The sequence below is a fragment of the Carassius carassius genome, chromosome 27, assembly GCF_963082965.1.
Source record: "Carassius carassius chromosome 27, fCarCar2.1, whole genome shotgun sequence".
NCBI lineage: Eukaryota > Metazoa > Chordata > Actinopteri > Cypriniformes > Cyprinidae > Carassius > Carassius carassius.
In genome coordinates, this window is record NC_081781.1 from 23,372,043 (window position 1) to 23,385,308 (window position 13,266).

At 41.4% G+C, this 13,266-nt stretch overlaps 1 protein-coding gene across 1 annotated transcript; it reads right to left on the reverse strand.

Moving 5' to 3' along the window:
* Positions 1–1,453: 1,453 nt before the first annotated feature.
* Positions 1,454–6,551, reverse strand: LOC132107327 (protein RD3-like). Its single transcript, XM_059513561.1, has 3 exons — positions 6,406–6,551; positions 4,342–4,655; positions 1,454–2,043 (listed from the first exon to the last, which is right to left on the reverse strand). Exons 2-3 carry the CDS (start codon positions 4,626–4,628, stop codon positions 1,677–1,679), a joined length of 654 nt encoding a protein of 217 aa, XP_059369544.1. The 5' UTR covers positions 4,629–4,655; positions 6,406–6,551; the 3' UTR covers positions 1,454–1,676.
* Positions 6,552–13,266: the final 6,715 nt, after the last annotated feature.

Here is a 13,266-nt window from a genome sequence, read left to right on the forward strand (position 1 = left end):
TACCTGGCTGAACCGATCTCTCTTCAGGAGCTGGAGTGAACAAGGGGAAATCCCCAGATATTTCAATTGAATTCTATACTACTTCTTGGTCTGATTTATGCCCCCTGATTAAAGTTATGATACATATTATTAATTCAATTATTAATATTATTAATTCAACGAATAGTACAGCCTCCCCTTGAGCAGTATTATCTCTAGCATCACAAGCATCTAAACATTTCCACTCCAAATACAGCACCACCTTGTCTTGAAAAATGGGGAAATGTTACAAAAGTTGATCTGCACTGGAATATTTTATTATTTTTATTATTATAAAATTTTTATTTCAATTCTAAAACAAAAGGGCCATTTAAAACACAATTTTTTCAAAAATTCACAAGTTAAATTAGGCAACTGTATTATTTCAGAATAACTTGGCATACAAATTGAATCTGATGATGAGTGATCAGGCAAATATCTGGTTTCCTGTTTTAGGAATTTACTGCATATAAGCTATGTACATTCAGTCAAAAATGAAATGCGTGGATCAAACACGTCCTCACTGCCAACTCCTCACATACTGATGCTTGGTCAGGACCATTTAAAAACATGGACGTAGTGTCCGTGACATCACTCGAAGGTTTCTAAAGAGCATTTTTGAAGCCTAAAGCCATGTCACTCCTGGATATTTGAAAATGGAGAAGGGTCTGGCGGCAGACGTACACTCGCAGACACACACATGTGCAACTGGACACATGCATTCTCAGACATATGCAAGCACACTGCCTTCTTGTTTTGTAAGACAGAGTGACAGAGTGGCAATTTAAACGGATGAGTTATAAAAAAAAATTCACCCCCCTTAAATGCAAATCAACGTGCTACTTGTTTTCTCTTCGATATGGTAGGAAGTTAAATGAAATGACAGGTGTGACAGGCCAGTTGTGACAGAACAGTCCGTTAAAGACGCAACTATATGACAAAGCTTGCCTACTCAAAAGCGTGTACGTTTTTTTCACCAAAAAGTACATATACTACACCCTTAAAGTAAGTAAGCACATTGGGGACGCAGCACAGGAGGTTGCCGCTTGGTCAGGACCCCTTGGCGTTGTTTTTTGACGTTCAAGGTACCCCTTTAGCATCATATTTAATGCACAGGGGTATCACATTTCATTCAAAAAGATACTCCGTAGATATTCCTTTCACAAATCTATAATTTTGCCTCGGAAGACTTGGAATATTAATACTTCTTGAATAAATTATGACTGTAGTTATATCTGCTGTTACATATTGTGTTTTATTGACAAATGGTAGCTTTAGGGGCAGGGGTCTGCTTATGTGCTCATAAATATGTTTATAGTGCAATGTAAATGAAACTGTTGTGACTGTTTACATTGAAAAGTCACACCCCAACATATCAATAATGGCACTATTATATAATTTAATCACGACGATAACATTCCCAGTGCCAGTCTTATTTAAAGCAACGGAGGACCCTGGGTGCCAAAAAGTGACTAAGCATCAACATGTGACGAGTTGGGAGTGTTGTCCTTGTAGCAAATGCATTTGCTTTGCTAAGACTTACGTTTTATTTCCCAACATCAACATACCTTTTACCTCCATATTTCTGAAAATATAAATACACTGACAGTGAAGGTGATGCTAGTAATATCAGACAGTCGAACCCCACTCCCAGACACTCAAGCTTTCCCATTGATTCCCTTGTGCCGAATCTCCGGCATGCTCCACACGCGCTGCGCTTTCTCCGCTGTCTGACCAAGACCCTTCTCAACATCCCCACACACAGCCTTGACATCTACTCCATCTTCCTCCGAGCCGTAACTGTTTGATTTCAGTCCCAAGGTGCTGCCGAAAGGGTTAATCCGCACGCGAGACCTGAAGCTCATCAGCGACAGGCTTATGGGGCGTCTGTTGTTCCACTGGTGGGTCAGACGCTGAGCCTCCTGCTCGTCATGAACACGCTCAAGTGTTTCCACAAGCACAGAGCGGAAGAGTCCGGAAACCTCCTGCAGCTCAGGCTCATTCTCCATCAGCACCTGCCGAAACCTGTAAAGAGAGGAGAGAGTGTGGAGAGTTTAGCATAACACTTTCATTTGTCAAAGGAGTATCGTATGTCAAAGTTGAATTCATTACTTGTACTGGGCCAATATATTACTAACTTTCAGAAAGCAAAACAAAGCAGCGACAACGACTCATTCAAGTCACAGTTATGGGAAACAAAGTCACAAATGCAACATATATAGTCACATTTCGAGATATAAAGCCACAGCTGGAAGATATTGGAGATATTGTAGAGAGTGATGCACAACCTAACACTTTTTTCCACTAAATCCACATGGGGTTCAGAGTAGATTAATTTTACACTTGTCTATTATTGTTAGATATAAAGGCACATTGTGAGACAAAGTCATAATTACAAGAAACAATCACAATTGTGAGATTTAAAGTCGCAATGAAAGATATAAAGTCACAATTGGAAACTAAAAAAGGCATATTGTGAAATATAAAGAAAAATATACCAAGATTTTACGAAGAAACTGTTACATTTGTGAGATTTAAAGTCCCATTGAGAAAAATAAAGTTGCAATTACGAGATGTAAAGCAGCAGTTACAAGAAATGAAGTCGCCCTTGCACGATCTGAAGTCACACTGAGGGAAATCAAGTTGCAACTGCAAGATATAAAGTCGCAATAACAAGAAATAGAGTCACAGTTGCAATATTTAGTGACACTGAGAGATATAAAGAAATATAAAGAGTGAGAAGTCAGAGGTACAAGCAACAGTCAAACTTGTGAAGTCTGAGTATGAAGTTGCAATTACAATAAACAAAGTCACAACGGTGAGATTTAAAGTCACACCGAGAAATATAAAGTCACAACTGTAATATATTAAGGCACATTGTGAGAGCATTCGACAGCCACTTTCACACAGGTTTTTTGGTAGTGTGTCTGTTTTAATCACTCATTAAAAAAGATTTTACACAACGCAGAACATCAGTCTCTCTTCCGCAGGTGAATTGTCACGTGTGGTCCCTGTGAGAGCAGAACATCAGAGTAAAAGCAGCCTCTCAGGAGCCGTGCGCTCTTGCTCCTCAGATTAACATGTTCTTAGGGAGTCTTATCGTTCCAATTAAACCAACAAATCAGTGTTTTCTAAATCTCTCTTCTCCTTTTACTGTTTAATCAGTACAATCCTCTCAAAACTCTCACTTTTTTAACTAGTCCTCATGAGAAGGACCAGATCATCCTTCTTCTCTTCTTTCAAAAAAACATCCTCTCCGACAAGGATGTAAGAATTTCACTCAAACATGTGGTCAGTATTTCCTCCCTTTTTCTATGAAACATACACATCACAAATCTTCAGTTTAGTGACCACCGGCAGACAAACGCCAAAAACTACAAAAAAGCACTATAAAAGCATATAATATATTCGTTGTTTGAAGCCATACAATAATTTTCTGAGGAATCAGTGTTATTTTGGAATCACTTAGATACTGTTATAGTTTTTATGTTTTCAAACAGGTTTTAATTTGACATTTTCATTACAATTTTAGCGAAGATTTAAGTAATGTTGGTGTGCGTTTTTGCCATTTTTAGTAGTTTGATTATTTTTTCTTTCGTTTTAGTTATTTTAGTAAATATATGAACGTTTTTTGTTTGTTTGTTTGTTTTAGTTTTCGTTTCGGTTTTAGTTTACTAAATTAACCCTATGAGGAACAGACTGAAATGACTATATATTTCAGACTGTTCCTCGCGCAAACATGCTGTACTTTGTTGGAAGACTTAGATAATAAAACACAGAATACAGTGCTTTCATAATATCTTTCTTTCCTTTTTAATGCTTGACAGCCAATGATTGCTATAAATTGTTATTGAATGGGCAAAAAAATGCGTGAAATTTCTTTAATTTGTGTGAGTGTATGTGTTCCATATAGGAAAAAAAAACAGCATACAGTTTGTAATGACATGACGATAAGTAAATAATGAGTAAGTAATAATAGTTCATCCAAAATAATGTAAATTATGTATATGAGTATATGATAGAGATTTTGAGGTGAACTGGTGTTGGTTATCATGAGGTGGCTGAACAAAAATGAACAGCATCTGTTTGGGCTCATCTGAATCTGTCAGGCGCGCATCCCGTGAGGCCTGTGTGCGATTTACAATTATCACTTCAGCAGGTTAGAGCTGCTTAGTTCACCTACAGCAAAAAACATGGCTGTCTCTGTGTGTTTCTTAGCAGTGACATCACAAAGACGGCTTAGTAAACTAATCCCCCAGATCGCCCTCTCCTGAACCCGTGGTGACGAACATCCACACGCTGAAAACAAAGCGGATGTCTTACCTCTGTATTATCGATCCGCAGTATGATGGTGGTATTTTGCTACACAGGTCCTCGAGGCTGAGTCTCTCTCCTTGGCTGATGTCAAAAGAGCTGCGTGGGGTGCTCATGAGCCAGCTGTAGTCCACGCCGCTCTTCAGCCTCCGATACTCACTGTCTCGCTCCCGCTGCTGTCTCTCGGCCTCCTTCATCTGCCAGCTCAACTCCAGCATCAGGGTGTCCGTGACCACTTCAGACGGCTCACGTCTTGGGCTCCAGTAGTACGGCTCGTTCCAGCTGAACCACGACATGCTCGCTGCTGTCACCTTGAATTTGACCTGTTAGAGATGCAGTAAAAGCCATCATGGATGCATCCTGGGATTTGTTTTTGTAGATTCAATGCCTTTTCTTATTCATTTCAACTTGAAATTTGGCATAAAGTGCAAAATGATGTGATCATGTGCTAACAGTTTTGGGTCCTATTGGTACTATGGATCCAACGGAACCCAAAATGGTTTGGTGACCAATATTCACTTGCAGCAATGCCATAAAAGAACCAAACATTTTGTAAAAGCACCATTTAGTGTGAAGAACATTTTCATAATCTAACGAACCTTTATAGGTTGTTTATATTGAAATAACCTTTTATACAATTAAAATGTTCCATGGATGTTTAAGGTTATTCGTTGAACCATAAAGATGCCAATAAAGAACTTTTATATCTAAAAGTGTTCTTATACTATGTTTCACAGGTAAAATAAATAAATAAATAAAGTCATGGTTTGGAATGGCATGGGGGTGAGTAAATGACAAAATAATTTGGTCTATTTTGGGACTATCGCTCTAAGGTTATAGCCTGCTCATTTGCAGCATCATATTGTTGTTGGGGATGAATGTAACCAAGCCTAAAGCTCAAAGAACAGATGCTCTTTAACACCTGACAGACATCACAGCACTGAGCTCTCGGCTCATTTGCAACAGTGAATCTGCTCTGATGTGAATTTGTGAAGGACGCTGACCTATATTTTGACCAAACATGGTAATCATAACTGCTTATCATACAAAAGTAAACATGCATCCTTAAATTCAAACACTGACATTAAATTAGTTTTTGTTCTGTCTATGCAAACAAGTTAGTTGCATTTTATTAGTTGCATTTTTTGTTTTAACTCTAAACCAGTCTCTAATAAATTAACAAATAATTTCAAAGAAACAGACAGTAACATATTGAATTAAACATGACATTTTGAAGTGGAGCAACTTTACATGTATTTTCTAGTAAAATGTTCTTTAATAATCATTGTTTTACTTTTAAAAAATAGATTTATTTGTTCCCTAATTTATTTAATATCCACCAGTTTAGAACCAATTAGATAAATAAAAAAATAGCATATTTTCTTAAATGACTGATTTGATTGTAACATTTGGGTTCACTGTCCTGTGATAATGAGTGTACAGAATAAAGAGCAGTTAAAATATATAGATAATTGACCCAAAAATGAAATGTTTTTCAAAAACTATGACTGACTTTCTTTTGAACACACACGCACACACACACAAACACACAGACATATATAAATATATATAGATATATATATATATATAGACATTTATTTTTAGAAATGTCTCATTGCTTTTCAAAGAATGTCAGTTGTAAACAAAACCTTTTTGTGTTCTAAAACACATGCCATACATAAAGACCAGATCATAATTCAAGTGCAACAGTTATAATTTCTGAATATATCCAATATTATAGGTACATCATTTAGAGACAATAGCCAATTCCCTACTTCATCACTAAGCAGTAATGTTATTAAGAAAATGTATGAATTCATGCATCAAGAAGGGACTATTTTGCCTTGAACACCGTACTGACAAACATTACTAGAAGTATGCTCGATGTCCACCTGTTACCATTAACATCACTTTAAAATCACTGCCAGTGATTCTCAAAATACAAAGTTTTACTTCTCAAAGCGTACTGAATTTGTAAGTCTTGTGTTTTTCTCAGTATTGTCCACCCACTCCTCCCCCGTTCTCCTGTGCCATCTCCTCTTAATTCAGTCCTCATTTGCTGGATCTCCTTACCTTTAGAGCAGATCCGGTTGTCTTGTATAGTGCTTGTAGATGTAATGGCCCAGGTCACATTTGCTCTTTGAGATTGCTCTGAAGTGCCTCGCTGTTTGCAGTTGCTGTAGAGATGCTCGACAAGCCTGTTCTGCCGCATGCATCATCAGCTGGAAGGCGGACGGGATGAGGGCAGAAGAGAGGGGGAGGACGGGTCACGCGCTGCATAAACAGATTACCAGCATGTGTGGGCTATGAGGTCATGTGACTAAGACCAGTTATCTGGTACAAGGCTAACATCGAGGCCTTGTCACCCCCACACACACTCACACACCAATAAAAGCTTAAGAACCTCATGATCATATTTTCCAGATTGACAGTTTATCCCTCCACACAGTTCATTTGCAGTGATTAGCCTTTATAAGTGTACATTTAAAATAAATAAATAAACAAGAAACGTGTTTTTCTACCTTTTCACCACTAGAGGGAGACTACTGTCCGACCACTGTTACACAGCAGTTGCTGTGGGTAGCCTACATTAGATGTCTCAAGTTAAGTGATCAGGTACATCAATGGGCCTATGTTATGTAGAGATAGCCTACATGTGTTCACAGCGACTTACAGGAACAAACTTTTGCCGTTTTCACTGTAAACCATTTGGTACCTCATATACTTTACTTACTATACTAATATTTTACTGCAAATGTAAAGTGTTAAAAAGTTTGAATGGAAATTATGTTTTTAACTACGACTTTTGCCTCAATAAACTCCTAATTTGCTGATTATTAATAATTAGTAAGGTAGTTGTTTGGTTTGGTGTAGGATTACATGATCTAAAATATGGTCATGCAGAATAAGGCATCTTTTTTAAGTAATAAACAGTCAGTATATGTCACGATCGGTGTTACAGAACACCCAGGAGAGAGAACCAATTGCGGGTATGTCTTTATTAGGGGTTAATCCACAGAGAATAAACAGTCCAGGCATGAGTCGAAAACCAGAAGAGCAATCCAAACATAAACTAAACAAGAAGACAAGGCAAGGCAAGGCAAGGCAAGATGACGGACAAGAATTAACATTAACATTAAACAAGGACTCCGTGACTAAGACTCAGACAGACCAGGTATAAATACACAAAAGGATGACGGGGAAACAGGAGACAGGTGGGGAACAATCAATTAACTAAACAAGGAGGAAGGTGACCAAATAAGGAGACAGGAAGTGATAAATGATAAACACTGTGGGAACTGAGGACACCTAGTGGAAACCCAGGGAACACAACCCAGACACTGTGACAGTACCCCCTTTCTAAGGAGCGGCTCCCAGACGCTCCAAGACAGACACAAAACAGAGACCAGGAGGGAGGCGGACAGGTGGAGGCTCAGGGGGAGGGACGGAGGGCCAGACTAACAGAAAGGAACAGGGACCGACATTAACACAAAAACAAAAGGAGAAAAAAAAAAAAACAACATGAAGCCCCCCAGGGCGGAGCAGAAGACCACCACACCCTTGTGGTCAAGGCCAGAGTCCTCCAGGGCGGAGCGGAAGACCACCACAACCGTGTAGTCAGGGCAAACGCCCCCCAGGGCGGAACGGAAGACCACCACGTCTGTGTGGTCAGAGCGGAAGCCCCCCAGGGCGGAGCGGAAGACCACCACACCCTTGTGGTCAAGGCCAGAGTCCTCCAGGGTGGCGCAGATGACCACCACGCCCCTGTGGTCGATGCCGGAGTCCAACAGGGCGGAGCAGCAGACCACCCAGTGACTTGACTTAACTCTGAAAGTTCAACGGTGACTGGCCCTGACTCTGGAGAGGTCACTGGCCCCTGACTCACCTCTGGAGGGTCAACTGGAACCTGACTCGACTCTGGACTGCCTGTGGAGACTTGAGACGCCTCGGCTTCGGGCACCGCCTCTGGAACGGACTCGGGCACTGCCTCGGTCACGGCCTCGGGAGCGGCCTCGGGCACCGCATCGGGAGCGGCCTCGGACACCGCATCGGGAATGGCCTCCACCTCGGCATCGTGCACCGCCTCGGCCTCCGGGACAGCATCGTGCACCGCCTCGGCCTCCGGAACAGCATCGTGCACCGCCTCGGCCTCCGGAACAGCATCGTGCACCGCCTCGGCCTCCGGAACAGCATCGTGCACCGCCTCGGCCTCCGGAACAGCATCGGGCACCGCCTCGGCCTCCGGAACAGCATCGGGCACCGCCTCGGCATCGGGCACCGCCTCGGCCTCCGGAACAGCATCGGGCACCGCCTCGGTCTCCGGAACAGCATCGGGCACCGCCTCGGGAACGTCCTCTGGGCTTTGAGGAACGGTAGACGCCTGTCTCCTCCTCCTCCGCCCTCTATTTTGGCGAGTCGGTGACACCTTGTCTGGAGACTCAGGCGTTGAGTCGGCCATCTTGTGCTGTGGTTGCAAGCTGGCGGCCATCTTGTGCTGTGGCGCTGGGCTGGCGGCCATCTTGTGCTGTGGCGCTGGGCTGGCGGCCATCTTGTGCTGTGGCGCTGGGCTGGCGGCCATCTTGTGCTGTGGCGCTGGGCTGGCGGCCATCTTGTGCTGTGGCTCTGGGCTGGCGGCCATCTTGTGCTGTGGCTCTGGGCTGGCGGCCATCTTGTGCTGTGGCGCTGGCTCAGCAGCCATGACGTCAACCGTCTTGGGAATCTCTAGGATCTTGGACAGCGCAGCGAAATAGTCCAAGAATGAGTCAGCGGCCCTCTTGGGCGTTGGCGCTGAGCTGGCGGCCATCTTGCACCGTGGCGCTGGACTCGTGATCGCCTTGGGTTGTGGTGCTGTGTTGGCGTCCATCCTGCCTCGTGGCGCTGGACTAGCGGCCATCATGGGCAGTGACGCCACTGTGGCGGACGTGCGCTTCCTCTCTCCTCTCCGTCCGCCATGGTGAGACGGTGGCTCTAATCCATCCCACACGAGCCCCGGGTCGAAGGGCGGCCCTGGTTGAGAGCGGTGCTGAGTATCCTCTCGACCACTCCCTCCTCGGCGACCTCCTCTGGTTCCCCGGAAAACCACCAGGCGAGTTCCTTCAAATCCACTCCTCTCCCGCACTGTGGCTGGGGAGGAGACATAAGCCGACATACCGCTGGCTCTTGCAGTGACGGAGTCCTTCTGTCACGATCGGTGTTACAGAACACCCAGGAGAGAGAACCAATTGCGGGTATGTCTTTATTAGGGGTTAATCCACAGAGAATAAACAGTCCAGGCATGAGTCGAAAACCAGAAGAGCAATCCAAACATAAACTAAACAAGAAGGCAAGGCAAGGCAAGGCAAGGCAAGGCAAGGCAAGGCAAGGCAAGGCAAGGCAAGGCAAGGCAAGGCAAGGCAAGGCAAGGCAAGGCAAGGCAAGGCGACGGACAAGAATTAACATTAACATTAAACAAGGACTCCGTGACTAAGACTCAGACAGACCAGGTATAAATACACAAAAGGATGACGGGGAAACAGGAGACAGGTGGGGAACAATCAATTAACTAAACAAGGAGGAAGGTGACCAAATAAGGAGACAGGAAGTGATAAATGATAAACACTGTGGGAACTGAGGACACCTAGTGGAAACCCAGGGAACACAACCCAGACACTGTGACAGTATATGCATGCTAATAAGCAGCTTGTTAATAGTGAGAATTGGTACCTGAATTAAAGTGCTAAAGGAAAACATTTAATAGTATGTTTATATGCTTTGCCCTTAAATCCAATTCTTTATTTATTTTTCTTACAGGAGTATAATAATAATAGCCCCTAATAATAATTCTCTAAAACTGCAGTTAACCTCACTTTTACTCAGGGTACTTGAAAGCAAGCATGAATTCATTATACCAAACCACTGATTCATTGTTTCATGATTTGATATCTTTTAAGACTCTGCCTGTGAAACCGAACCACGTGTCAGCGATGAACATTTTTAGGTGTATATGTGTGCCTCGATTAATCTCACTCCAGATGAGTGCATCTCTCCACATAGTCACATGTTTGGTGTGACTGTGATTCAGACTTGTGCTGCATTGTGTTACTCTAATCTAATGTCAAGATCTGAAAGTGATTAAAGAAAATCACCTAGTCAACCAATGCCCTCTCGTTAATCAGTTCTGGCATATACAAGTTATAATGAGCCCCCATTCCTGCCATTTCTACTGCGAGGTTTAGAAGAAATCGTTAGAGAAAGCAAGTAAAATGGAGCGTTTTGAGAAAACATGTTTCATCGCTACACTAAGATAGCATATTTATTATTGCAAACAAGCAATATGCAAATCATAATCATTCACATTAACAGCATTTATGAAATTTAAATAAAAATCAGATATTTTAAAACAAATATGTAAAACTGTAATAATGATGAAAAGAAAGAGAACGTGCCGGTAGAGATCATGTGAGCGGTTTGTACCAGTGATAGGGGTTTCCAGCATATGCTTACATTAGCTTTTTAATGGCCTTTGCTCAAGGACTTCTTTCATCTACCAACTAAATGACCCTGGACTGCATATTTGAGCTTTACCACACTGCTTATCGTTCATGGAAAATGATTAGGATATATATGTAAATTACATATATATATATATATATATATATATATATATATCCTAATAATTTTTCATGAACGATAAGCAGCACATAATGTAATTGATAATGTTAAGCTGTAATAGATCTAAATGCTAGCTTATTTTTTCTGCTTTTGGGTTTTCAAGGAATATTTTTCCCAAAAGTGAAAATCACACTTATTTAAACGGCTACAGGTCTTTACAAAGTCCTAACTATACTATAACAGGGGCTCACAAGCTCTGAGAGAACTCAAAGGATCAGTGGAGTTTTACATCATCTGATGAAGTGAAAATTAATCCATAGATTCCACCTTTCCTTTTTTTCCAAAATTTCGCAATTCTTTCTGACTCACTAAGTCTGGCTCACGTGGAAGAAAGAACACACTTTTCTTCAGTATTTCTTTTTGTTGCATAATCCCAGAAATGTGATTCTCGGAACAAGAAAAAACATAATTCTAATGATCTAATGTATCAGGTCAGCAAGTTCAGAGGAGATCGTTTTTATTTCCTTGTTTTGGTCACATGTAGAAGTACTGATGTGCAATGTCTTATCTCAGCACGTGTCTGGCAAATGACTAGTGTTCCTCAACCCTGTTACTGGAAACACACCAGCAGGTCACATTTTGGATTTCTCCTTATTTGACCCTTTCATTTTAGGTTGTGGAAGTGTGATTTTTCCCCTTAAAACAAGTTAAACACAAACTGCCCCACAGCCGATTCAGAAGATTACCTACAATGTTAACACAGAGCTGAAATATATATTAAAGTGCCCCATTATGGATTTTTGAAAATTACCTTTCATGCAGCGTGTAACACAGTTAAGTGAATGAAACATCCTGCAAAGTTTTAAATCTGAAAGTGCAACGTGTCCGTGTATAAAGTTATTGTCTCTCAAAAGTCGACTCTGAATCATTGAAAAAAGTTGTTTTTAAAACGAATCCCAAGCCGTTTCATGTTGATGTCAACATGACACATTAGCATATTACGTGCCCACTTGTTGGTCTTTCCACATTGGTCTGAATTTAAATGCAAATTAATTATTTGCCATAGGTGCTGCTTTAGGAGCGGTAAAATAGCGGTTTCCCTGGTAACGGCTGTAAACAAAGCAGCACTGCGCTCACAAACGCTGCTTTATCAGGTATTAAAGGGTCATGATGAAATCGGACCAATCATCGTGGATTAGCAACGAGGGGTTTGGAAAAATGAATCTTTGAGCAAATCGTTTTGGAGTCCTTGAGCAAATAAGGTAAAAATAAATGCATATTATTAGACAATGAAAGTGTTTTTTGACCTTGCATGCATGTCAACCTGTTATTGGGGCCTCCCAAAACCAAAATACAACCCATAATAGGGGCACTTTAACCCCAAACTCCAAGCTCAACCCTAACTTTAACCTTACACCATAGTAATACATGTTGACAGGTAAGATTACTTTTATTTCCATCCATATGTTTTTCTGAATTTAATCCAGGAAGTTTTAACTTTTCTTGCCGGGTAGCCTAACTGCGTGTTGACTGATGACTTTGAGATGGGATAACTGGTTTGAGGAAAAAATCATGCATCTTGGGCTGTATTTTGAAGGGACCTTTATACATTCATTCACAATTCCTGATATTACTGCACTAATATAGTCCACTGAATAAGTGAGTGAGCAAACTCAGCGACACTGGGTTGGGAAACACCTCAATCCACTTTTTTTCCAATGACCCATGTTGTATTTATTTTGCATTTGCATACTTGAAATTCTAGAATAGTCAGCAAGCTGCATATCAAGATACTGTGGTGAATGTATATAATATAGCCCATGTAATGTTTATAGTTAGGATTCACTGCTCTGGCCCTTGAGGTCCACTTTCCTTCACACCAACCCAAATCTAACACACCTGAACAAGGTCATTAAAGGAGTGCTATTATGCTTTTTCACTTTTTTCACTTTAGTTAGTCTGTAATGTTGCTGTTTGAACGTAAAAAAGATCTGCAAAGTTACAAAGGTCAAAGCCCAATTCAAAAGGAGATATTTTATTCAAAAGAAATCTACAAAAAACTACAATGAACAACTCGTTTGGATTACAATGCATATTTTCCACATTTTGTGATATCATAAAGATCAACGAATGGGACGATACCTGCTTAGGCATGCTAGCCTTCCCAAGGCAGACAAGCTTAGAGTGATTACAGTCATCCAGGTTTAAATTGTGCTCAAATTGATTTGATTTTGAGAAGTCTTTAGGATCACTAGAAAGATACAGCCAGGTGAGTTTGATCAATGTTGGAGCCAAAATCTGCAGGAAAGTGGACCAGACTTGAGAACCCCTGGTTTATATGTG